Raw genomic sequence first — 27,570 nt, forward strand, 5'->3', positions numbered from 1 at the left:
AAAGGAAAAAAAACACCCCCCCCCCCCCATCTTATACCTTTAGATTCCTGGACTCAAGGTTTCAAAGCTAACTTGAATCAAAACCGAACAAATTACACACCTAGCTAGCAAAATAATGTCAAAAGGTTTGCTGTATGTTTGGTCAAACCAGTCCACGTGGGCATTTGCTGAATTTCCGTATCTCTCTCACGAGAAATTAGGAAACACAATTGGCAAATTATAATACAGAGGTCAGAAGACAGGGGGGAAAAAGAGTAAGTATTTACACATTCTTTATGTCATCTGATCACTATATTTAAGGAAAATGCAATTCATGCAATAAGGTCTTGCTCAACTCCTTATATCTTGGAGTCTTCATTTCCTGGCAGGAAAACAACTGGTGGCAGCCTCCAGCTTCCTTTATGCAGCGTATGTTGCTTTGCCATGAGATAAAAATAAAAACTGCTCAAAACTCACTGAATCTGACATTAGAACAGAGGAGTCAGCAAGCAGTTCACAGCAAGATTACAGAATCTTCCATCAAGCTGAATCTACTTGCGATCATTCAGTCTCAATGAACAAAAACATCCTCCAGCAAGTATGCATTTACACAACTCCAATTACTTACCTCTGAACAAAGGGATGACTCTTTTCTTTAGCCATAGAGCAGACATTAATATAGACAAGTACTGAAGAGAGGTCAAAGAATAAGACAAAAATCACACCTTATCCATGCTGAATAATGCCTGGTACTGAGGAACCACCGCATTTCGTGGCTCAGTAAGAATCCGCACGAGTGTTTTTTCATCTAGGCTGTGCAAAGGAACCACCACGGGCAAACGTCCCACAAACTCTGGAATCATGCCAAATTCAATGAGATCTCGAGCTTCAACATGGCGCAATAAGCGATCCTTTTCTTCAATGTCTTGTTGTGCATCTGTCTCCCCACTTATGTTAGCAAGGTCAGCTGCTGCTGCAGCCCTTCTGCCCTTCCCCAAATTAGAGGGTGTCCCAAAACCAAGATACTGCAAAACAGACATCACACATATTTGTGGCTTGTTAGATAGCTAAGATTTGCTACACATGCAAAACATGCATCATCTGCAACACCACATGCTGAAATAATCTACTTGCAACCTCCATACGTTCTTGAAGCTAAGTTAATACAAAGTTAAGCCAAATCTATATGAAACCCCAGTCAAAAACACTAGCTACACAAAAAAAAAAAAATCTACAGCTTTCCAAATATGCAGTAGTTCCAAACTTATCATTAGATATCTCCCCTACTGAAAACAAAAGCAACTCAACTTCCTCCTACCAGAAGCCCTAGGTAGGCTGATTATGTCATCCAGAAAGAGGAAGCTTATACATATCCAATTACTGATCTAGAAGTTGAAATTGAACTAGTATTTTTTTCTGTTCACCTAAACATTACAAATAATAGCCACGGTCTGTTTGGCCAACAGATATTACAAGTGAAGCTGCTGGCACTCACGTAAAACAGGAAAAGTTTCCCCTAGTTTTTCCAATGTTTGTTTTCAGTTTCAAACTTTTTTCAATGGATTTCCTCCACTGAAGCCCTACCATCACATGCAGAACTGAGTTTCACACAGGTATGCCACTTAACAAATAAGGCAGATTTTTTTCCCCTCAAACTTAGCTCTCTTCATATCAGAATTCAGTTTGAGGCACAGAGAAAATGGAATCTGCAGATACAATTTGCCCTATGCCAGTCCTAAAAGCTGCTACCAAGAGGTACCAAAAAGAGCTATTTTAAAACCATGCATCCTCACCTTTTCATTTTTTCTCCTGCTGATAATTCTGTCCAGACCATTAAAAGCACCAGAAGCTACAAAGAGGACATTCGTTGTATCAACCTGCACCGTTTCACCACGCAGCTTACGAGAATTCTTTTCTGGAACATTTACGATTGTACCTTCCAGTAACTTTAACAAGCCCTAGGAAGGAACACAGTCAATACAAGGAATTAAATAAAGAATCTGCACACTTATGTGACGGGCAGTCTTCTTAGCACCACCTCCCAGCCTGGAAGCAACCCAGCTATGTCTGAGCACTGATACAGGCTAATTAACACTGCCAGAAGTTAAGCTGTTAACTATCTGCAACACTGCACCATGACACCTACGCTGCTCCTCGTGTGTGTATTAACACGTATGGAACAGAATAGCCTGGATGAGGATACTACTCACTGGCAAAGTAAGTTTATAGTCTAGATGTGACTTTCAACTAGAATGTGTACCAAATGCCACTCATCTTACTCGCACTGGATTCAGTGACTGAGTACACAATTGGGGCAAGCTGGATTTGGCTCACAATGCAAATAATATCAAGTGCCAGAGGGCTAAGCAAGATGCTTGCCTGGATCAATACTGTATTCCAAAGCAGCAAAACATACATCCTATAAAGATATTAAGGATTACTATAATTATTTTGCATTTCTACAGAAGAAGGGAGTTTAGAAATCAAATTTTCCATATTCGATGGTAGAATCTTCCTTCAAGTAACAAAATTAATTTTTTGTGGCCGTACACTGATGAAAGTAAGGTTTGGCCACATGCAAATAAGAGAATTAGGCCAGTATGGTTCTTTTCAGGTCTACATAAAATTTTATAGATTCATAGATTTTTAAAGAGCTGGAAGGGACCTCACAGATCATCGGGTCCAGCCCCCCCGCTCTAGGCAGAAAGACAGTAATTTCACTGCAGTCATTTTTTTTATTCTATGTCAAATGTGAAGCAGGAACCACCAAAACAAATATCCTGTTTAAAGACCATCTGGCCCCTGGGCTGAAGTATATAATGGAGTCCTGACGTTTTTTTTCTTGTAACTTGGTCCTTCATTACTTCAGTGGAATTAATAAGTTGCAAGTAATTCACCCAAGGCCAAATGCTGGGAGAAGCAGAAACACAATCTAGGTCTTTCAACCTCTCACATGCTCTTTCCCACATAAGCAAAGGTATTTCTAAATATTTTTCACTTGTCCGTGAACTTTTAATGACTTTAGGGATTTAAATAAAGTGAAAAAATTAGCTACTGTTGTCCAGTTTATCTAACCTTTCAGCTGAAAGCAAGTAAGAATGCCTTCTGACAAAATTATTTCATCTGAGACCAGAGAAAGGGTGCTGATAGCCAGAAGTTTGTCTAAGTCTATTCTAACTGTACAGTGGGTCCGACGAAAGAGACCACCCACAAAAGCATCTTGCCTCTTGCATGTTTCATCCAGGTCTTTTTTAGGGGGAAAAGAAAGGGTAGAGAAGGGTGGTGGAATAGTAACTGAAGTGCTCTGGGTTTAAAAATGAAGAAGCTAATGAAATATGCATCTATAAACTTAGACACGATCTGAGACTTGATGGGTGAAGTGTTCCACAAGGATGAAGTACTTACTTGCTGAACGCCTTCTCCTCCTACATCCCGTAACTGATGAATGCCTGGCACACTGCCAATCTTATCTACTTCATCCAGAAAAACAATTCCTACAGTTATAGAAAATGCAATTAAGGAAGGCTCTCTCTGGGAGAGAGAAATATAACCTATGCACTCAGATGAATGCAGTCTTAAAGAGAACAGGTTGCTAAAGCAATGTAACAGATTGCTGAACATTACTTCAGCAACTTGCTAGATGACATGAAACAAATAACCTGTTACATCTGTTCATAAACTTTTGAAAGGTTTGCTAAGTTTCAAACTGTTTACTCAGAGCTTCTGAAGTCACGTGGCTCAAGTTTACCTTGCTGGGCTTTTTCTACATTATAGTTGGCATCCTGCAGTAGCTTTGCAATGACAGATTCAATGTCTTCACCAACGTAGCCAGCTTGAGTCAAGGTAGTACAATCACAGATAGCGAAAGGTACATCAAGGCATTTAGCTAAGGTCTGAGCCAGCAGGGTTTTGCCTAGGAGAAAACCAACACACGTATATTTACACAACTTGTTTTGTAATATTTGTAAAAATCCTGCGGCAATATACAAAACCACAAGTATTCTCCTTCCAGAACCATCATTCGTCATTAGACAATTAACGTTCATAATTCCATCGATAATTATTTTAGATAGGTCTGTTCTAAAATAGCATGTGCTATCAACTTTGGTCCCCAGCAAACTGAATATTTTAATGACATTTTATCCACATGCTCAAAGCTGTCTCTAAAACATGGTTCAGAGATGGCACCTTTTATTAGACCAACTAAGAAATTGCAGAACTTCTTAGTTGGTCTAATAAAAGGTATCCTCACCAAGCCAAGAGTTCTAGAGTTTTAAATAAAATATTGGCACTCATTTGTTAATATCTGAAAATACGATTTGCAGATGCACACTACAGGGACACATTACAGGGATACTTTCTACCTTGCAGCTTGATGATTACAGTCAAGGTTCTTTGTTGCATGAAATAATTTATTGTATGGAATGCATTTTTAATTTTGCAGAAAACTAGTTAGTTCAAAGAGACTTAAAATCTGGCAGTTGGAAAGGAGAGAGCTGTAATATAATCTAGTTGTGTTTGCTATATTAACTGTATTACAGTAATGTAAAACTAATTTCAGTTTGTTTTATGTATGCTTCAACTTACAGCAAATTGTTTCAGTTCACCTTTACTGTGACTCAGGCTAAAACAGCTAATTTGTTGCTTATTACGTGCCTTCCATTTTTACTTCCTTCTATCTTTCCTAATATTTAGCCACAGCTGCCCAAAAGAACTATGCTAGACTAACATTTCTTGACACAGGGAACTCATGCTATGCTTGCGGCATATCGAAATACATTACGTAAAGGTCTAATCTGGCTATTCACTGATGCCCATGTGAATACAGTCTGGTGACAAGGAGGTCATTCTCAAAACCCCATGTTAAATGAAAAGTTTCCAGACTTCTGGTCCATAAATGAATTAACTGAAGGCAGTTAATAGATAAGCCTTAATTTTCAGTGAAAACCAGCTACATTATTGCCCTCTACAAAAGGAGCTTCATAACAGAGCTGGCTTTCATTTGTCAATTTACCTACATGCAGGTTTCCAGTCTAGGACAAGACAAGGAAGTTCCTTGTAGACAAACCCAAGCTTTTCAGCATTTTGATGGGGGTTGGGGATTAGCCTTCAAGCACAAAACTGGAATTGTATATGATGGTTTATATAGGATGAGCCTGCCTCAGACAGAGGGCTGGAATGAGATGACTTCTTGAGGTCCGTTCCAGCCTTACTCTCTGTGTTAATCCTATGAGCTGTGTGAATATGGGGAGGAGGGGGAAAACTCCATATATATATATTTGTCTTTCAAGAACAGTAACTCATTCTGCCAATAGATATTAGTTCATAGCAATCCACCACATCTTATCAAAAAGGCAGATACTAAAGTGCTACCAAATGTTATTTTAGTTAACGGAAACCTGCAATGAGATTTTCAGATCGTTGGAACACCTCAACACATTGCTTTAACATGCTTATGTCCTAGTTGTAAAATACTACTAGAAATCTGCATTGGATATCATACAGCAATCAAGATGCCAAAGCAACAAAATTAGCTAAGGCACCCCCTCACACACAAACACGCACACACAAAATTGGGTGACTAAAGGCTAAAATGCTCCGTGATTTTTGTCTTTAGGAGTGATCAAATGGGATGCATCTTACTCATACTTCTACACACCTTAGGCTCTCTATTTCTTAGGAAGTCTCATGCTTTGGAGAAAGGAATTGCATGCAACTGAAAACTGTGGTTGAGACCCGCTCGTCAAAAGGCAGGATTGGCAAGATTTCTTTTGTAACAGCTCTTCCCTTCAACTTTCTCAGTTTAAATAGATTACTTGCATTTCTCTGCTTTTAGTCACATGCCATGCTTTTATTTACAACTGGTAACAAAAATATCCTCAAATATATTATCTACATCAATCCTATACATCAGCAAATACTAATGTGTACCATAGAGGACTTGGAATCTATACAAACGTTCCATTACACACCTGACCCAGTTGGTCCAAGCAGCAAAATATTACTTTTTTCAAGCTTTATGTCATCATGGGTTGAATCTAGTACTTCGCCTCCACGTTTCTCCTGAGGCATCTGCTGATTCACTTGCTGTTGCATTGATGCTCCTAAAGCATTACCATGTGGACTGATTCCAGCAATCTGCAGCAGTTCTGAAATGAACAACAGGACCATTGTTGGAGAACCAGGTTTAATGTGAACTGGCAGGGTATCTGGCACAACTGTTGCATATGTAATTAAGTTTTTAACTGAGATTTCTTGTAATCTTTTAGAGCAGGGGTGGGCAACTATTTTGGCTGGCAAGCCACTTAACGAGTTTTGGTGAGTTGTTGAGGGTCACACACAAAATCTTTCAGAAGATATCATTTTAACCATTCATAGCTAAAACAAGTCAAACATCTACTATACTAGGGGTGGGCAATTATTTGGGTGGCTCAGCAGAAGCTACTGCTTGGTGCAGGGAAAAAAGCAGGGCCCAGCAGTGAGCACGGCTGCCTCCCCCTTCCTGCTGCAGGGGCCTTCTTGCTGTGGCCACCCAAAGCCTGCACCAGGGCTCTCCCTCCCTGCTGCCACCAGTGCACAGCCCCGGCCTCAACCCACCGCACGTAGGGGGTCAGGGTCCTTGCAGCGCCTGCTCCAGACCCACCCACTGCAGCCACAGTGAGTGGTAACAGCCAAACAGAAACTTCTACCCCGAGTGGGAAAAAAACAGGCCCCAGGGGCAGGCACACCCACCTCCCCCTTTGCTGTTGCCAGGCCCTTCTCACTGCTGCCACCTGGGAGTTATGCTGGGGCTCTCCTTCCCACTGCCACTGCCCTGCTGGGTGCGAGGCAGCCCAGAGGCGGCATCAGGGAAGAGGCCCAGTGTGGTCTCCAGGCGGTGGCAGCAGCAAGGGCCCAGCAGCAGTGAGGGATAGGTGGCTGCACCTGCCACCAGGCCCCACTTCTTTCCCTCATCGAGCAGCAGCTTCTGCCCAGCCTCCACCATAACTCATCATGGGCAGGTCAGGCACTGCAGGGAACCCAACCACCTGTGCAAGACAGGCCAGGGACTGGGTTATGTACTCAGCCTGGCACTCAGACCCTGCCCACACAGATCCTGGCTGGTCTCCACGGAGTTAGGACCAGTGGCAGCAGCAGCTGGATAGGGCCACCACTGCTAGAACTGCTGAGAAATGAAGTCTGGACACAGAGCCACCCCAGCCCCGCTGTGCATCTGGGGGTGGCAGGATGCAGCAGGAGCCAGACGGCCCCTGAGCCAGGCAAGACCAAGGGCTCGCTGCGGGCTGCCAAGTCCTTCTGTGAGTCAGAACTGGCCCATGGGCCATATTCTGCCAACCCCTGCACTATTCTAATTTTTTTATTTAAAAAAATAATTGTGGTCCTGATTTATGTTTTTTTGAATAGTGTATATAGATGCAATTGCATAATAGCCCAAAATATAAAATTTATTCTTACATATTTTGCGGAGGGAGGGTGTGCATGTGTGGGTGGGTGTGTGCACGTGGGTGTTGTGGGAGGATGGGTGTGCGCGTGTAGGGGGGCTGCCCATGCACTAGGTCCAGGAAGCCAACCAGGGGAGGGGGAGGGAGGCACACATGCAGCAGAGTGGAGCAGGGCAAGGAGGTGCATTCCACCCCCCATTCTGCTCCCATCCGGCCCATGATGCTCTGCATGAGGCGAAGCCATGCCTGCTCCCCCTGAGGAACCCACGCCACACTCCTGTCCACACTGACCAACAGAACTGCCCTGGCCTGGTCAGCATGCATAGCTTCCTGATGGGGCTGCTTCCACTGCTGTCTGGGTGCTGCTCGGTTTCTCCCCACCTCTAGAGGCTCGTCCTCCCCCTGCTCCTGCTGTGCCACTCCAGCTGCCTTCCACCCCCTTGGCTGCCCACAGGTGGCTGCTCATCGTGCCAAGCAGCCAAGGGGGTGGAAGGCAGCTGGAGCTAGAGCCCCACACACTGGGGAAGGACCTGTCTGGCTGCAGCTTCTGCCCTGCCTGGCAGGAGTGGCACAGCAGGAGCAGAAGGAGCCACTGGAGTTGGGGGGAGCCGAGCAGTACCTGGGTGGCTGTAGCAGCAGCAGCAGGAGCACCCCCACCAGAAAGCTGTACATACTGGGCAGGGCCAGGGCGGTGTCTTTGGTGGGTACAGGCCAGAATGTGGTGCAGGCTGCCCCAGAGAGGACTCGGGCCTGTGTGGAGCACTGCAGAGGCAACCGTGGGCTCGATACAGTCAATTGGCAGGCTGGATCCCACCCGTGGGCCATATTTTGCCCACCCAGTTTTATAGTTTTGTTCTTCAAACCTGTAATTGTCTAAGAAAATACATACAGATTCAAACAAATGTAGCTGGCATACACATTGCAAAAGAGGATTTGCATTTACTTATGTTTCCGCGCACACATTTTTAAAAGTTTGAAGAGATTTCCAAGCACAAACAGCAATGCTGTAGGCACTCATCTAAAACATTCTAAATTTAAAGCAAGCCAATTAGAAACATCCAGGTCTCACATATACATAAAGTACCCTGCTTTATATGAAAAAAGGAAAATAAAAGTACATAGGTAGGACAATAAGTAAGGTATAAAGGCAAATGTAAAATTGGCCAACACTAATATGTACAAAATCCAGTTATGCTGTGAAAAGTGACTATACAAAACTATCCCATAACAACAGTTCTGAAACCTGGGTACATTTAATGGTAATGTAAGGGGAGGTTTGGGGGTGGGGATTTTATTTGTTTGGTTTATTTTTTTTTTTAAACACATTTCTTTATTCCTTAGTAATACAGTGCTGGATTTTATTCACACTCACCCATCAACATAATTTTAACTCTAATTGCAGTGCAGGATTTTGAAATTTAAGATGATGGAATTGAACAGATGTGAATTAATTTATGAACTGGTCTGCAGAAGCCCGATTACTGGTCACAGGTAGCATATGAAATTAAAGAAGCCAGCTTTACAGTACACTTCAGGTTAGGGAGAAAAGCCTCTTGAGAACTATGCAAACGTGTACAAGTGTCAGTAAGACGGACAAAGCTGTCCTGACTGTCAGAGTACAAACACAACACGGCAAACCTACATATCAAACCTTGCCTGGTTAATGTTGACAAAAGCTGACACAAGGCATTACCTACAAGGTAATGATTTACATTTCCCTTAGCCTCACATAGATGGTAGCAGAAATTCATAGAGTTCAAATACCTCAATTTTGAGTAAATAAGTCTCAGCTTTCATTAGTTTTATCATTTAAAAAAATACAAATGCTTATGTAAGGTATCTTTAGAAAGCAGCAGGTAAACTTTACCTGCCGTCCACCTAGGATTAGAAACCGTGGTTACCTCAGTCACAGACATCGTTAAAGCAGTCAATGAACTACTTCTGGGAGTAAATCGAGTAAAATCTGGCCAGTAATTTCAATCAAATCATCACAAAAACCATGTTTTAATGTTAATTTCAAAGGGTAAATATTGCAGAGGAGGACACGAGGAGAGTTCACTTACTTGTAAATCTGTACTCATCCTCCCGTCTTCTTATTTCTAATTCTAAGAGAGGATGAAAACAGTAATATAAAGATTATAAATGCTCCACCTCTTGCCCTCTTCTGAATACACTTCATCATGGTGTAACAAATATATTTCTAGCAAGAAATCCCCATGTGAATTCTAGCTTTTATTCCATTCTAATACTCAGCCCCATATAAAATTACAGCAGGCTGCCTATTCAATACAATAATGATCTTAATTTACTGTATTAAGATCCCCCAAAATCTTGAAATAAGATACTTTTAGCAACAAATCCACACCATAAACTTGACTTAAAATAAAGCACTGTAATATTTAGTTTAGCATAGGTGAAGTAATTTTAGAGGGTTACTTCAAAGGATTATCAGCTACAACATGTTGTATTTGTACAAAAAAGGTTGTAATTTGTTGTATGCTCTTTGTCTTTATTCTGCTTCTGTCGAGTGTCCTATACAATAGCCACTCTGAGACCACCACCACAGCAGCCTCAGTGCAAGTACTACTGTTTGTGGTTTCTTCAATTAAAAATTAGAAATAGCTGAGATAAATGCAAAAAATGAAAGTTGTTATTAAAAGCAGTATTTCTTTGTACTCAGCATAACACTTAAGATTTTAAGTCAAATTGAAACTCCTTATAAACCAACTACAGTACAGCAATCCTACTTCTAAAAATAAAGTAAACTGATATGACTGCATAAATATTGTGCAGCCAAAGTACTACCAACAAGTAATCTCATTTAAGCTTGCTGGATATTTAATATTAAAATGACTGAACAGATACTGTTGATGTGGGAGCAAAGGTACAGTCAATTATTCACCAGGTTATAGTGCACAGAATATAGTTTAAGTAGACTAATTATGAAGTAGTAAAGCAGATTAGCAAGAAAAAGTTTATAGGTGGCTCATGTTTATAAAATAAAATGTTTTCACCTGAAAAAAGCGTGCCGACAGAGATGCTATTTAAAACAAGTTATCGAATACAAATTAGTGCTATAAAAATGTACAGCTTATCCAAATAAATAGCAAAAAAATGTACATACAGTGAGGGATTTGCAGCACACAAAGATAACTCAGTGGTTCTCAACCGGGGTTACCTGACTAGATAACAGTGCACTGTGTGCCACGTGCACAGTAGGGGTGTGTGAAATGGGCCATATTCGATCCAGATTTGGCCCAAATCAGGGGCAGCAATTCAATTCGTCGATTCACATCACTGTCCCTACTTCGATTCAGCTGAATTCTAATCTGAAGACTCAATGCTGATTCGGAGACTCAGCGATTCGACCACAGACGCAGCTTTACATTTTTTTTCTACATACCTCAAGATACCAGGCACAGCTTGTGAATGCTGTGATGCTGGGGCAGATGGAGCATCCCACGGGAGCACACCCCCCCACCACGTGCTTGGCAGTGAACCCGGAACTGGACCAGAAGTAATTCCGGTCCACTTCCAGCATCGCTGGGGAGCATACTGGGGCCCCCCCACACACACACCTCCCCGGCTCAGCAATCGGTCGTGACCCAGAAGACACCAAATCGCTGAGCCAGAAGGGCACGAGAGGGCCCCACAGTGCGTTCCCTAGAGCACCCAGAAGTGGACTGGAAGTGCTTCTGGTCCACTTCTGGGTCTGCTGCCGAGCACACTGGGGAACCCCCTGCACTCCTGTGGGCCACTCCATGCCCCAGCACTGCAGCATTCACGAGCCGCTGGTACCTCAAGGTATGTAGAAAAAAAACATTTAAAGCTGTGTCTATGTCCAAAACTTTCCAAATCAATTCAGAGGGTTCCAATTCAATTTGAAGAGATTAAAGGGTCCTCCAATTTGATTTGGATTTGGCCACCACATCAGGCTAAACCTCTGCTGAATCAAATCAGGGACCAAAGCTTTGCACAGCCCTAGTGCACAGCAAGACTAGAAAGCAAGGCTGTGATTGCGCACACATGCTCTCCTGCCCAATAAGAATGGTCTGATAAGCCCCAGGCAAGCAAGAGGTGCCTGCTTTTGCCTCAATCATTCCCAGTCCAGAATCCCCTCCCCCTCCCAGGGGGAGGCGTGTGGGGCAGTTCCACCTTCCCCGCACACCTTGCTTTCTAGGAGACGCTATGTAGGATCAGACCAGGAAGGACTGTAGCAAGAGCAGACACTCCTGCCTGGTTTAGGTTTATCTGATAACTCTAACAGCATCAGGAGTGCACACGTGCCACTGCTTTTCCCAGTCTGGCTGTGCGTAAAGTGCATAGGCCACTTTTACCTGGCCACAGCTGTGGCAACACCCGGGTTGAGAGCCATTGAGGTAGAATAACAGTGGCTCTCAAAATCAGGAGTGCTGTCAACTTCAAAAAAACCTGTGGAGGCGTTCCTTCAGTCTAAAAAGGTTGAGAGTCACTGAAATAGCTAAACAAAAAACACAACACAACACAGCACAACTAAGAAAATTTAAAATCTGATTTTAACTGAACCCTTGATAAAAAGCAGACTAAGTAGGAATACTATTTATGTTGTTCTTTTGTTTCCTGCATTTCATTCCACCTAGACAATGAAGACAGACCAGTCCATTTTGCTTTGGGGTTTTCATGCAGTAAACAAATATCTGCAAATATAGAAAAATAGTTGCAAACCCTATTTTGCTGACATATATTAAACAAGTCATAATCATTCATAATACTAGCTTTTGCAAAAAGGTTTATATTTACCTAATATTTTGACCTAAATTGCTTGATAGTCTTTTATGGGACAATTAAGTCTTCTTTATACAAGAAATACAGCACGGAACTCAAACAAGGTTTAAATGCAACTATTAGATATTGCATGAACACTAGGAAAAAAAGAGATGGTATTTTATATGTTCAAAAAATATGAAACGTTATACGAACCTCTAGGTGTTAAAGAAGCTTGCTTTTCAACTTCTGCTTGCTGTCTCAGGTTAGCAGGAATATTGTTGTAGATTCTTTTGTAATGATTGTACACAGCAACTGAAAGCACTTTCTTGGCAAATGACTGCCCAACAACATACTTGTCGAGGTAGTTATAAATCTGAAAAATAATTCTCTCTTAATTTCCACAACACCTGCATATCACCTGTTAGAGTTAAAAGCATTACACGGTGCAAAGATACAAAGTTAGCATGGGCCAGGTTAAAACTAAACAACCCGTTCCTCCAACTCAGGTTCTGAGGCATCCAATTCTGAAATTCTGTGTACTTAAATTAAAATTCAAGATTGTGAATCATAATATGCATTGGGCATAAATGGAGGCTGAACTCAACCTGTTGTCTAATAGTGTTCATTTACAAATTGTTTCACAGCTTATGGTATCAACCAAAAATATACAGCTGGCTTCAGGATACCCAGTACTTAAATGCAATTATATTCGAAATAATACCCTGCCCTGTAGAATGCAATAGCTAAATTTGAATCCTGGAGAACTAACCATCTTTTGGATTTGTTACAATTGCACTTTAAATTTTGATACAGATTTTACAAAGCAAAACATTCCAGCATGCAAGGCAATAGTCTAATGTTCAATGATCTAATGCAAGGCAGGCTAGTTGAGTGAAATTAAGAACCATACCTTTTTCGGTGCAGGAGGTGGTTTTTGCTGGAATGCCAACTTCACAGCTTCTGCTGCCGAGTCCGGCTCTTTAATTATGCTCTTTTTGGAGTCTGCCTCTGACAGCACAACAAAGAAATGGTGACATTTTTCACACTTCACAAAACGAGTAGAAGCTGAAAAAAAAGAGAGAAATTCTTCAAGCAATATTCATTCAACTTGATGGTTGCATGCTACACAGAACTCAAAAGATGTCTGTAAGAAAATATTTTGTAAATTCCCTCCTCAGCCTCCAAGGTATATCTGAGATTGGAAAATGCCAAATCAGGAGAGACAAAATGTACAGTAAATATGCAGCATTTACCTAGTGCTTTTCATCTGCTTACTTTGGAAGCTTTACTGTAAAAATCACCAGACAGTAGAACGTTATACACAGAGGTAAGTAAAGCATTGTACCCAAGATGACACACAGCACAGACAGTACGACAGGTGAAAAACCAGGTTTCTCCTTGTTCAGGACCGCTATCTTCCCAGGATCCCCCCACTACAGCATATACGCCCAAGCAGCATGAAGCATGAGACTATACAGAACCTAGATGCAGCTTGAAAAGGTCCAGTGGTCCTCAAGGGATCAGCTAGTAGGTCGCTCTTGTTGGACAGGCCTGAGCTACTGAACTACACAATGTGGATCCACTATCACAAAGCCCATATAAAGGGAAAGGTGTAAATAGTGTCCTGAACCACATGAGAGTAAGACAGTGCCATTTGTTTTTATTCCTCTTTGTGCAATTAAACTGACTGCTGTAGAAGAGGACTGCTGAGGACAGATTTTCCTAAAAACCAAAGGATACAAAATTTGGTTCAGTGTCATTATTAGTCAACCTCAAGTCCACAGTGAAAGGGGTTTAGCTCTTAGTTGTATGAATATTTCAACCTATGTAGATCACACAAGCATTTATACAATTAGAAGAAAAGGCAAGAAACTGGGGGGGCAGAGAGGGAGTAGTTTTATTTTCCTTGTCGAGAGCTACCTTTCAGTTACCACTTCAGAAATTAACTGCCCTGTTTTCTGGCCTTTTTTCAGAAGTCATACTAAAATACTTAAGAAAATAATTTATTTCTTAAAAAGAAACATGAATGCTGCCTTTAGTATCTAGCTCTTCAGCAAACAAAGAAACATTATGAAAATGTGCGGACCAGAAGCAACAAAGCTATTGCCTTTTTCAGAAGGGCCGAGATGAAAACATCTACAGGAGATGCCAGTAAAGAACAGAGATATCATCCAAATTAATTGTTCAGTTCTTGCTCCAACACTGGAACATCCTGTTAAAAGACCAGTACCCAATAAGTGCAGCATGACCCATTTCAAACGATAACAATTGCTCTGTGTCAAGTGATCATTTGAAAAATTCCATGTTGAGTCTCTGAAGTTTTAAAAAGCTTTTAAAAAATAATAAAGACTGCATAGTTCAATTCTGGCTGACAGCAATAACAAAACCCATTTATTTATGCCTTCTACAGAGCAGATGTCAGCAGGAGCAAATCTGATATGACACTTGCACGTTGAAGAACTCCACTGTTGGATAAATAAGACTAGCGGTTGGGATGCTGCTACACAGTGCTGAAGCAATCACGCTGCTCTTACAGCTACTCCTTTAGGTAGAACGAACAGAGGAGCTGAAACACTTCAACAGTAGCAGCACAAACCATTGGTATTGGAGTAGAGGGACTGCAAGGAAGATGCTCCAATGACAGTTTGATTTGGTGCTGCTATCACAGGGAGAGGTTTTGCCACTGCACTCATTCACAATATTTGGGATACCTGACTGACAACTTGTGTTATGGGGACTGTTCTCCAGGGTGGATAAAAATCAACATTTAAAAAAAAAAAAAAAAATCAAAACAATCGGATTTTTTTTTTAATTAAGATGCTTAAAAAAAAAGAAACCTATAAAATGATAGTTTCAATTTAAGATATGTTAAAGCTCAAAGATATCATCATGGAATAGGGATTATAACTTCTAATTATATACTACTTGAGACAATATATTCATGTAACAGTTTTAGAAGTTTTATAAATGGGTCACAACAGGCCATGGACTATATTAGGGGTCCAATCTTATGGGGTTCCCAAAGGCCCCTCTATAGATTAGTAAAGATTCAAGAAAACCAGTCAATCCAATGGGACTCAGTGCTCAGGTTAAACATCCCATTAAGCATCTCTGTGATGCTTAGTTTCAGTTCTCAAATTGGATTTGTGTCTCCAGAGATAACAGCCTTGTTAACAGCAGGATATGGAGATGAGAGATAACAGACCTGATTACCCACCCATCAGCCCTCTTATCTCTCTGCAAGTTTGTGTACACAGAATCAAGCCCTTATCTCTCCCTAAAAGTGCAAAGTTTCAATAAGTTAAATGAATAGAGGATTGTCGGTGGTGTAGATCTGAGCAAGGAGGAGGAGTCTAGAGATAAATGCAAGGAGAGAGGGGCAGTAAAACAAAGGCGAAACATTTTGAGCAGAATTCTGTTGAAATTGCAAAATATTCCGTAACAACCACTTTGCAGCAGCTGCTCTCAAGCAAACAGGAGGAACCAAACTAATTCTTGAGAACTGGCTTAATGTGATGATAATTTGTGAACAAAATCATGCCAAAAGAGATGGAATTGTCATAGCCAAAGTTCTCAACACTGGGCTAAAGAGAAATGAAGAATATATGCTGGCTATCCTGAACCTATTTCCATAGACTTGAGCAAAGTTTATATAACAAATGCACTCTTTGTAGAAAACATTAATTAAATTGAGGCTTCCTGACCAGTGATTTAAACTGTGATATAAATCATGATTTAAATCAATGTGATTTAAATCAAATCCACCCTGCTGTTCTCCCTCACACGATGCTAATACTTGGCACTAGGGTCACAATACATACAACAGCTCTCTCTAGGGACAGACTGGACATACGGAAACAGAAAATAAATGAAAAATCACTAAAAACAAAGCTACTTTTATTTTATGGTGCTTTCTGCTGGAAAGAATGCAGGATGGTTTTACAATCTAATTCTCCCACGATCCCTTTAAGTCAAGGGTGTCAAACATATGGCCCATTGAGCCCGTGTACCCAGTCCCCTGGGCTACCAGAAGCTGAGGGGCGCAGTCTGCTGCAGAATATGGGGTCCTCTAGTCCCATTGCCCATAGCTGTTGGAAGCAATATTGGCTTGTCATTGCAGCTGTCCCCAGACCCCAGTTCTTGGACCCACTGCTGCCTCCAGACCCACTATTGTACCCTCCAGTCCAGCCATCACGAGACCTACCATCACCACAGTGGCCACAACTTTGAGGACACCCACGGTCCACGCATCCAGCCAGGTGAGTTTGGAAACCCTGCTTTAAGAGAACAATTTCCAGCAATGCAAATAGGAAAGCAGAAGCACAAAGATGTTTTTCTCCAAGGTTGGAGCAAGTCATCAATGGCAGAGATGATATTATAATCTTTTGACAAGAAACCTCATACTCTGAGCACAGTAAATTGTGACAAAGGAAAATAAAATCACTTTGTTTCCAAAGCAATGCTCAATTTTAAATACAAAATGACCTAAGATATTAGAAAACTGTGGGAAAAATTCCTTCTGTTGCAGGCCACTGTGAAATGCTTCAGACTGTGAAATGGAACGCAGCGTCTTGAAGACTGAAACCACAGGGTCAAAAATAAAAAAAATAATAATAATAAAAAAAAAAAAAATCAATCAATCAAACAAAGCAAAACATTTTGCACCACCTGTTTCACAGAAGCATACACTTTAACTCCATCCCTCAGGACAGAGGTAGAAATAGAACCGATTGAAAACTGATGGGACACTTCTCTGCCAGAGAATACTAATTTCTGGAAAGAGAAGCATTTTGCAGAAGGGAAATATTTGTTGAAAACGATGCAACTAAGCACAGGCAGGTTTCTACCAGAACTCTTTCCACCTTCCTGTAGGCTCAACCAGTCAGCTTTTCTCAGCCTCCTAGGGTCTGTGGTACCACAGCAACACCTATAATACATTTATAGCAACTATTCAGGGGACAGGCAGCTGTGATACGGAGAAGAACTGTAACAATTCCAGCAAGCTGCTAGCAGGTCTCAGAGTATATCTTCTTATGGAAACACCATGTGCTTCTGAAACCAAAATTTTAGAGAATTTCCACTTCATGGAAAACTGTGACAAGTCTGGATTAAAAGTAAACTGGAATTAAATCAAATTCCGAAGTGAGGCAATTGTCAATAATTATAAATCCCACATTCTGATCAATTATAGCTATAGGAAACGTTACAAATTTTCAGTGCCGACAACGTCACGTTAACAAGTACAGCCAACTTCGTCACTTGCCTCCAATTTCAAACTACTTCGCTGGTATGGGAAGTTCTGCAAGCATTTTTGATGGAAGTGTAAGCAGTGAAAGCGTGGAGAAAGAGGCTGAAGTACTTGATGCACCTTGGTCTTCATAGGCAAGGGCAGCTCCCAGACTACTGCACCAGGCAGCACTGTTTGGGGGAGGAGGTGAGCAATGCTCAGTGGTGAAAGAACAAGTTAGGGACTATGTAGAAAAGTTGGATGTGTACAGGTCCATGGGGCCAGATGCAACGCACCCAAGGGTGCTGAGGGAGTTGGCCGATGCGACTGCAGACCTGTTGGCCATTATCTTTGAAAACTCAGGGCAATCAGGGGAGGTCCCAGACAACTGGAAAAGGGGAAATATACTGCCCCCCTTTAAGAAGGGGAAGGAGGAGGATCCACCTCAGTCCCTAGAAAAATCATGAAGCAGATCCTCAAGGAATCCATTTCTAAGTACTTGGAGGAAGAGAAAATGTTAAAGGAAAAGTCAGCATGGACCCACCAGAGGCAAGTAATACCTAACCAACCTGATTGCCTTCTATGATGAGATGACTGGCTCTGAAGATGCAGGGAAAGCAGTGGGCATGATGCACCTTGGCTTTAGCAAACCTTTTGATATGGTCCCCCACACCATTCTTGCAAGCAAGCTAAGGAAGTATGAGTTGGATAAATGGACTGTAAGGTGGAGAGGAAGCTGGCTAGATCATCCAGCTCAATGGGTAGTGATGAATGGCTTGAGATCTATAGTTGGCAGTCAGTATCACGTGGTGTGCCCCAGAGCCCGGTCCTGGGGCTGGTTTTGCTTAATATCTTCATTAAAGATCTGGAAGATGGGATGGTGTGCACCCTAAGCAAGTTTGCAGATGCTACCAAACTCTGGGGAATAGTAGATATGCTGGAGGGTAAGGCTAGGATTCAAAGTGATCTAGACAAACTGGAGAATCGGGCCAAAAGAAATCTCATGAGGTTCAACCAGGACAAGCTGCACTTAGGATGGAAGAATTCTATGCAGCGCTACAGACTTGAGACCAATTGGCTAAGTGGCAGCTCTGCAGAAAAGGACCTGAGGGTGACAGTGGACAATAAGCTGAATATAAGCAAGCAGTATGCCCTTGTTCCCAAAAAGGCTAATGGCATCCTGGGCTGCATTGGTAGGAGTGTTGCTAGCAGGTTAAGGGAAGTGATTCTTTCCCTCCATTCAGCACTGGTGAGGCCACATCTGGAGTACTGTGTCTAGTTTTGGGCCCACCACTACAGAAAGGATGCAGACAAGTTGGAGAGAGTCCAGTGGAGGGCAACAAAAATGGTTAGGGGGCTGGAGGGTATGGCTTCGGAGAAAAGCCTTAGGGAACTGGGCTTATTTAGTCTGGAGAAGAGAAGACTGGGGGTGGATTTAATAGCAGCCTTTAATTACCTACAGCAGGGTTGCAAAGAGGATGGAGCTGGACTGTTCTCAGTGGTGGCAGATGACAGGACAAGCAGCAACGGGCTCAAGTTGCAGCGAGCAAAGTTTAGGTTGGATATTAGGTAAAAAAAAAAAATTTTCACTAGGAGCGTGGTGAAGCACTGGAACAGATTACCTGGAGAGACAGCAGGATCTCCAACTTCTGAGGCCCGGCTTGACAAAGCCCCAGCTGCAATGATTTAGTTGGAGCTGGTCCTGCTTTGAGCAGGGGGTTAGACCAGATGACCTCCTGGGGTCCCTTCCAACCCTAATTTTCTATGATTCTATGGATCTTGACTTAGTTTCACACTGCCATGGCATGCTGGAACCTACAAATTGCAAAGGTATTTGTTAAGTCACTGTGTGCAGTTGTAAGGTGAAGTCCTTGTCAAATGAACAGAAAAGCACTTTTCAAAAGATATTTGCAGAAACAAAGCAACAGCGCACTTTTAAAGCGAAACAAAAACACTTGCAGCAATTCTGTGATTCCAAGCACTCTCAAAAATTGTTATGGAGAAAACAACCCTAAGGAAAAAGGGGTGGGAAACATTAATCTAAGGGTGTTTAAGCACACTAAATCTTGCTTTGGAGGCTAGGAGAACTGACAAAATGGGGTGAAGAAGAGGGCAAAAAAGAATACCAATTTTACAAAGTGCTTATATCCGTAGCATTCAGCCAAAGGCATTAAAGTCATATAGTCTGACTCCACATATCAGGCTTCAGCTTTATCTCACTCAGCGAAGTTCTTAACACAGGACTCCTCGCTCCTCTGTGCCCCCTGACATAAGGTTGGACAGAGTGCTGCATAAATGAATCAGAGCAAAGTCCCTTTATTCCTTCAAAGGAGCAAGAAAGAGGGTTGGAACAGCAAAGTATCGCAAACCACTGTGCAATGTTGGCAGCTTTATGGGACAGAACATTATGACCTTCAGCAGATAGCCAGGATGTCATTTCAGCATCCAATAGTGCTTTACTCCTCTATTCACTAATGAAGTAGTTCTCCAACTCAAAGTGTACATTAGCATTTCATTTCTTCTAATCCTTTCAACACAACGGGGGAGGGCAGGGTGTAATTTAGTGTTTAAAGAGCAAAACAAAATGCCAAGGAAGTCTATGTTTTCCTTAGTTTCCAATGATGTAATTAAAACCCTGAAGGTTTGTTGTTGTTGTTACACAAGTGACATTACAGGCTGTTTCACAAAACACAACCAACACTTAATACGTCCAGAACTGGAACCTGTAGGACAATTCTGACAAAGCCAAAGCGGCTTAGAACATAGCTTGCTTGCTCGCACCCACTCTACATTCAGATAAACCCTGAAAAGAAAACAGAGTGATTAAATATTAAAAGTAGTTTTAGTCAGGGAGTAATGTATTCAATTTGATCATATGAATAAGAAATAGGAAAAAGTGTTTAGGTCTCAGAAGGAAAATGCAGGATGAGGGAACAAAGGAATATTTGGAAAATAAAAGCAGCTACAGCTGATTTTTTTAAGTTCAGTCACCAGGAATCCAACTACTTCTTCGACCTAATAATCTCTAAACAAAATGAAAAGAGTCTACTCTTACTTGTTGCACTTTGTGTATAATTAATTGAGAAGAAACTCTTTAAAAAAGACACTTAAACACCAAAATCAAGGAGAGTAAGAAATTATAAATATTCAACTAATTAAAAAATGGATATTCTCACATTGTACTTTCACACATCAGTGTCTGTAAACTTCTACTAGCAAGGTAGTGGTAGTCCTGTTAAAGCAAAGTAATTATTTCTAGTTGTAAAAGCCTCATAACATCAGTTGAATCCAGAGCAGGTAATACTCTTGATCTGGTCTTCTGAAAATCAAAACTACATTCATTTGTTAAGTCTATGTCCCCTATTTGAAATGCATAAATTAGTCTCCTAGTTGCATGTTAAAGAATCATCAAAACGTTGATGACACCTTAAATCAGGAATGTCAAATATACAGCCCATGAACCTGATCCAACCCATGGAGCCCTATCAACTGGCCCACGATACTCTGTGGATCTTGGAGTGGCCCTGTATGCTGCACACTGGATCAGCCCCCCCATGCTGTATGCAGCACCTACAACAAATCAATCCAGGACATGTGCTGCATAAGGTGCTCATGTGGGGCCAGTCTGAGAAGCACACTGCACAAGATGCCTGCACTGGGCTAGCCCCACACACTGGATCTGGTGCACAGAACCAGCCTGAGGGACAATCCAGCCTGCAGGCCATTCCTGTGCTATCCGCTTGGCCCTGAGGGCTGGATCAGTTTGACAACCCTGCCTTAAATCATACCTGAATTAACAGCCTGAAAGCTTGCTAGTGAATGGGGCAAGGATTTTTTGTGCTATATTTTCTGGACCTACTGTATAGTCAGGAGAGCTGTTGGACAAGCTTTCAGGCATCAAGTGCCCTTCCTCAGGTTTAAGAAAAAGAGGCAGACACAAGTTGTGCTAAACTGCAGAAAGAAGACTCCATGTAAATGCAAACAGTCTGCTTGAAGGGACAGAGAAGGACAGTGATCTAGGAGTGAAGAGGCATTATCAGGAGCTATTATAAGACAAAAGTAGTGCAGTAAAATAGGAAAAATCTAGATAGTGGCAGAGGGAAGACATATTTGAATAATTCTATCTGAAAGCACAGAAATCTCAGTCAATAGGTAACACAGGCAGAGGAAGCCATGCTCAGAACATGCATCTACTTGTTCCTGGGTCTCTTGAAGGCAGTCAGCTAGATTAAGAAATTTTGCACCGCTTTCACTAACACCATTTCCACAAAAGCCCTACATATTTACTGTGCTTTGTCCAGTTTTGCACTTAGAAATTCAGAAGTACCAATCACTCACAGAATCAGAATGAATGGGAGCTCACTACTCCCAAAAGTCAGGCCACTTACAAGCTGATCCCTTGCCTGTCCTGAGAAATTAATATAACAGCAGGGCAAGTTGCTTGTGTTGCTGGTATATTAAGCCCATGAATGAGGCTTGATTACTGTAATTCCCTCCAACTTTTCTGTTGGAAGTTTGTTCAAAAACAGCAAGCAAGTCCACTCATCAGTTTCTGCAACTGCTATACTACATCCACCCGTTGTTCTTTACAATGGGTGTCAGTTGACCTTGTTTTTACAGCCTTTATAACAGCATTAGAGCTGGCTAGACTAGAGACTTCATCCTTGAGCCTTACAAAAACAACTTCATGAAGGACACAGTCTGGTTTTAGAAACTTCACCAGTACTACTTAGTAAGTTGAATATTGTGCTTTCACTGTGTTGGAACTTAGAAAATGTATTTACCGCTATTTATTCAATTTATATGCCAGCTCTTTCCAGCAAAAGCTCAGGGGAGCTTACAATAAGACGACAGAACTTAAAAATAGCAGAAACAAGAGATCAAGAATAACTGAAAATGGAATAGGAATATCAAGATAAAACAGATACTCTGCTGAACAAACACCACACCCTCGCTTCGTCTGGTTAAATACCCAACTAGGGAGGTCTTACAGCCCTTCCAAAGTATGTCCTAGGCTCAGGCTCTGGGAGGTCTCAAGAAGGAGGGAGTTGCAGAACTGAGGAGCAACTGCTAAAAACAACTTCCCTGTGTTTTCACCAAGAGGATTTGATATACCGATGGTATACGTAGGAGGCTGCTCTCAGCTGACCTTGGGGATCGCAACAGGGTATAAGGAACACGGTGGGAAATTCAGATCCCTCTGGGCCCCACCACTCCAAAGTGTTTTCAGTGTCAATAACAAAGTTTGGACCATTATAGTGCTCAACATGGACCAATAATTATGTTGAGCCCTTTCTTACCTCTGCTGTGTTAAAACATTTATCCTTCTGCTTCAGAGAAATAGGAATCATCCAATATGAATCAATACAACAACATTTTGTTAAGACTTACACACAAAGGTTTCCACATGTGTACACAGGTCACCACACTTTGGGCAGCGCAGCTGGTTTCCTCCTTTCCCAGAGTTTCCAGAACCTGATTTCTTGCTGCCTCCCTCACTGACAGATTTCTGACAATAAAATACAATTTCAGTTGTTAGTTCTGGGCTGTGAATTACAGATTTGTTACATTATATATGCCACTAACATAATGAAAAAAGGTTGGTAAATTTAAAAATTGACTAAAATATCTACCATCAGGATTTTAAAAAGGCAGCTAAAGTCTGCCACAATAAAGTTTGAAAGTTTACACTTTAAAAAAATGATGTCACAAGGACTAGAACATGGTCTGTTTTTCAAAGAGCAACTAGTGATTTGGATCCCTGACTTGCGATATACTGAAAAAGAACAGTTCTTCAGAATGTATCAAGCACCCACTCTGCCATGCCACATCTACGTTAGGAGCAATCTGCTGAGCCAGCAAAGTACTCCTATGATATGTCTCACTACCAGGGCTCCTGTCACTTTAGCAATAACAGCAACAATGCCGTCAGGAATGCCTGGGCCTCATGGCCCAAACATAGCTCTGCCAACAGGAATTTTTCTGCCCAAAAGCTAGGCCAGCCCCCCTGAATCCCTGTCAGCCATGCTGCACCCACACCACACCAAAGCTTTTGCCAAGAGAGCAGTGTCAGCTATGGAAAGTGAGTTTTTTTGCACATCTAGCCAAATAGTTCAGCCAGCATAAAGCTGCAATACAGACAAGATAAGACCTAATGTGGATACAGCTTATAATAACATAGCTCATTCACACATACACCCCAAACAAAATGAGCCGCCCTGGTAAAACGGCACTTTGTCGGTATACCTGTGATGATCACGTTGCATGACCTGTGATTAATAGAGCTATGCCAGCAGAAATCCACCATGAAGACAGTTATATTGGCAGAGGGCTGCAGTTTAGACATGACCGCCAGAACAGGCCCTTCCAAAGTGTTTCATATTGGGCACTCAAAATTAGTAGTTCCTTTGGTAAACTTAACTACTTGTAGTGCAGCAAAATAGAATCAGTCAGTCACACCCCCTGCAATTCCACTGCATGTTGTAAGAGACCTAAATAGTTCAACCTACACCTTTTCCATACCTCCATCCCTGGGCTGGGCCATCAGACCACATTCCACAAGCAACATGGGAGATAATGCCTCTCCCTTTTAAAAGCTTTAAGGAGTAAAAGCAGTATTGATGTTAACATATTATTACGAACAGCTAAGTTAGCAGTTGCTGAAATAAATGGAGCAAGTCATACCTCAGTGTATTTCTGCCTTTCTGCAAACTCGTATATACATTTCTCATATCAATTACACAGCTACGCTTCCAATCTAACAGCAAGAAACCTAATCTTTAGCTATGTTACAGAGTTCCACCAACAGAACTATGTTGAACAGGAGTGCAGAAATATAGCTCCCTGAAACTAATGCAGCTACACTGGCAAAACCCCAAGTGTAAAGACAAGTTCTGCCATACAGCGAGATGGTGCAATTCTGACAGCAGCAAAGCTTTTTACCCAATAATTACATAGTGTACAGGGGACTCTGCCACCAGTTTTTCTGAGAGGTGACTCATTAGCAGGGTGACCGTATGTTTAAGTTGAGACAGTCCCAGATTTCAGAGGCTTGTCCTGGCCAGCTGTTGAGAATTAAAAATGGGCGTCCCCGAAATGCAGAGGTGTGGAGTGCTCTGACTCCCAGCCAGACTGCAGTGTGGATTTCCGGGATTTCCATATGGTCAGCCTACTTATAACGTAAACAAAAAAAGAAAGAGAGAAAGAAATATGTGCTTCTAGAGAACAAGTAAGACATTTTTGCATACCCTCCGGTTAGACTTTCAGACCTAGGAAAAGCCACTCTAACAACAATTTATTGAAGCACCTGCCAAACTTGTGTGTGTGGAGTCGAGAGCAAACTTACACTGGGTAATCATTCACTTGAAAATGTTGCTTATTAATTGCTAGTAAAAAGAAAGAAAGGAGGGTTGTTGGGTTTTTGTTGTTGTTTTTCTCTTAAAGACGACTAAATATGTAATGAAAGTAGCAGTTAAACAGACGGTAAAAATAAAACGAATCTTTTCACAGAACATTACTGATTAACATACTTGCAACATGTTACTGTTGAAATAAGGGAAAAAACGATAAAACATTTGGCTTAGAGGGAAACTGTCATTAAGGAAGTCTGTCAATTGTCAAAAAGATGAGTTGAAAAATTCCTGTGCTACCTCCTGACTAAGCCTTCAGCATATTGCTGTGGTTGTATAATCATGTCTTGCTATATTTTCAAAACTGTTTAATTTCCTTTTTGCTGTGTGAAAGACCCATGCCAACAAGGACTCTAACAACAAAACGTATACACATTCAACAGGAAACTATATGAAAATATTTTTGCAGCTTTAGTGATCTGACAGGTGACTTGGAACAATAATAAGCAAGCAGCCCAGAAAGGAGTGCAGGCTTTCAGATGAGGTCACCTTAAAATACAAGAGTAGGTAGTGAATATCCGATACCTTATTGCCGTCCCCAGAGCCATCCTTGCTTGCACCATCCTTTGAAGCAAAGTATGCTGGCGTTTCAGAAAAACATCTAAAGGGAACTCTTCTTAAAGAACGCGTTTCAAAGGCTCCAAGTCTTCCTAAAACAGGGAGACGACTGCGACCACAAGTAATACCTGGAAATGAAACCAATCCTTTAAAGGACAAATTGTTGTGCTTCCCACTCAAAATGCTGAACACACATACGCAACATATTACCTATGATCAGTTTGTTTCATGATATAATAGAATACAGATAAAATACTCATTACTAATGTATTTATCACCCACTGTTCGGGAAAATTAAAGAAAGAAAAATCAGATGCACTAGTATCTGTAGGATGACAACACCATTCCTGACTTCCTCAACCCCTTCATGACAATAAAGTGAACTTTGAAGGAATAGATTACTCTCTTAGGGATCAAAGGGTTACATGTATTTCAATTTTTTTTATGATTCATTCTTGAGTTCCTTCTGTGGTAGAAACAGAACAACTATATGCCAGAAGAATAAAAGCTTAAATCAAATTGAATTCAAGGTCTTGCAATGACAAACACTAGGATTTCCATTAAGCTTAACAGTTAAAGTCAATAAAAAGTTCATGTGTAAAGGACATCTGAATCGTAGAATAAGTAATATCCAAAAAACATCCTGAGTATGTATACATCTGCACACGTTACTATGGGAAAAGTTACTAGAGCCTGATAAAATACAGGCACAAGGGCGGATGCACCACAACTGTGCAGTGAAGATTCCCAATGGCGTTACAATCAACAGGGAGTACAGTAAAAGCTGTGTTAGCTAGCATGGCATGCCAGTTATATAAAAAACCCGGTTACCTGAGGCAGGGGTTTTTGGCTGGATGCAGAGCAGTGGTAGTGCAGGGTGGTGGTGGTGGCGGCGGCCACCATGTGTGAGCCCCCTCTTCAGCTGGCCAGAATTCCGGTTAGTAGAAATGCTGGTTAACACAAGTTTTGCTGTACTACTCAGTTAACATCAGGGCTAGTGCTTACCTACACAACAGACACTGTCACTCCAGCTAGCCTGGTGCATCTGTGTTGACAAGAGCCCTCCAACAAAGACACAGGACATGCTGACAGATGGATTTTTCTGCTGACGTAGCTACACCACCTCCCCTGGAGTGCATAAGCTCTGTCAATAAAAGCCTTCTTCTGTTGGTACAGTTGTGCCCATGCAAGGACTTTTGCCAGTATAGGTATGTTGATTATATAGCAAGAAACCTTTTTTTTTTTGCCTGCCCCCCACTCCAATGTGAAACCCCTCCATATGGCAAAAAGCCCATTTGCAGTATTTGCCCCCTTTTGGGGATGCTTTCTCTTTTCTACCTTTTCTTCCTTCCTCCCTCTTCTTCTTTTATTATATTATTTTTAAAATAGAATATAAGGCGTATTTGTAATAAAAATATAGTTTGTAGATCTTTTATGGGTATAAAATAGTATTCCGCATCAATATGCCCCCCCCCCATTGTATTTGGTCAATTTGTTGCATGTGCCATGGCATTTAACCCTTTTATGTTTTATAGCTTTTTAACTTTGTAACAAATGTACTTTTTAAAAGTTGTACCATGTAACAATGTTAGCAAAGCCAGGAATCTAAACCCTGGCTTCTCTGTATGAGTAGATCCCTGAATGAATCTTGGTTGATTGAGTAACACAGTAGCTACAAAGAATAACAAGTTATCCAGCATCAATTAACACGTAGGACACTACAGACTAATGAGAGGAAAGGATCAATACAGAGCCAGGAACTCCCTGAAACTTCACTGTTAAAAGGTACAGAAGCCCTGGTTTGAACTAATCAACACCGAAGACCAACTCTTGGGACTGAATACCCCACCCCCCGATCAACTGACCCCAGAGCCCTATTCCCCTATTCATCACAGCAGTGAATTAATCAAACTTCATCAATGGACTCCGGAGACCGCACGTACCTACGGACATGACCCCTAGGGCTGACAGCTGCCATCCAGCAACCAAGGGGGACGTCTCATGAGGTCAATGACCCCTGGATTGGGTAAGACCAAAAATTGGGGAGTCGACAAAGTCTGCCAGAAAGGGATAAAAGGCAGCGAAGAGTGACCCCCAATGGTGCCCTCTTTGACCTGACCAGCACCCTGCCTCCCCACCCAAAAGGACCAGCCAGCGACCCCCTTCTGAAGCAACATCACACTGAAAGAAGCCTCAACTAGTCATCAAA

The 27,570-nt window shown here is 41.8% G+C and overlaps 1 protein-coding gene across 3 annotated transcripts in view; it reads right to left on the minus strand.

The window, feature by feature from the left end:
* Window positions 1-27,570, minus strand: part of CLPX (caseinolytic mitochondrial matrix peptidase chaperone subunit) — a 37,764-nt gene that overhangs the window by 5,890 nt on the left and 4,304 nt on the right. For 2 of the 3 annotated variants that reach the window (XM_019503991.1, XM_019503989.1), the window contains 9 exons: window positions 25,329-25,489; window positions 22,786-22,903; window positions 13,078-13,232; window positions 12,381-12,540; window positions 5,952-6,128; window positions 3,728-3,892; window positions 3,385-3,473; window positions 1,773-1,937; window positions 705-1,004 (listed from right to left, as the gene is read on the minus strand). In XM_019503991.1, coding sequence (XP_019359536.1) covers window positions 705-1,004; window positions 1,773-1,937; window positions 3,385-3,473; window positions 3,728-3,892; window positions 5,952-6,128; window positions 12,381-12,540; window positions 13,078-13,232; window positions 22,786-22,903; window positions 25,329-25,489 — 1,490 coding nt within the window. Of the gene's footprint in view, window positions 1-704; window positions 1,005-1,772; window positions 1,938-3,384; window positions 3,474-3,727; window positions 3,893-5,951; window positions 6,129-9,484; window positions 9,527-12,380; window positions 12,541-13,077; window positions 13,233-22,785; window positions 22,904-25,328; window positions 25,490-27,570 lie in introns of all 3 variants that reach the window. The other variant, XM_019503990.1, reaches the window with a different exon arrangement.

This window comes from Gavialis gangeticus, unplaced genomic scaffold (assembly GCF_001723915.1).
Source record: "Gavialis gangeticus isolate Ggan-Ray unplaced genomic scaffold, GavGan_comp1, whole genome shotgun sequence".
Classification (NCBI taxonomy): domain Eukaryota; kingdom Metazoa; phylum Chordata; order Crocodylia; family Gavialidae; genus Gavialis; species Gavialis gangeticus.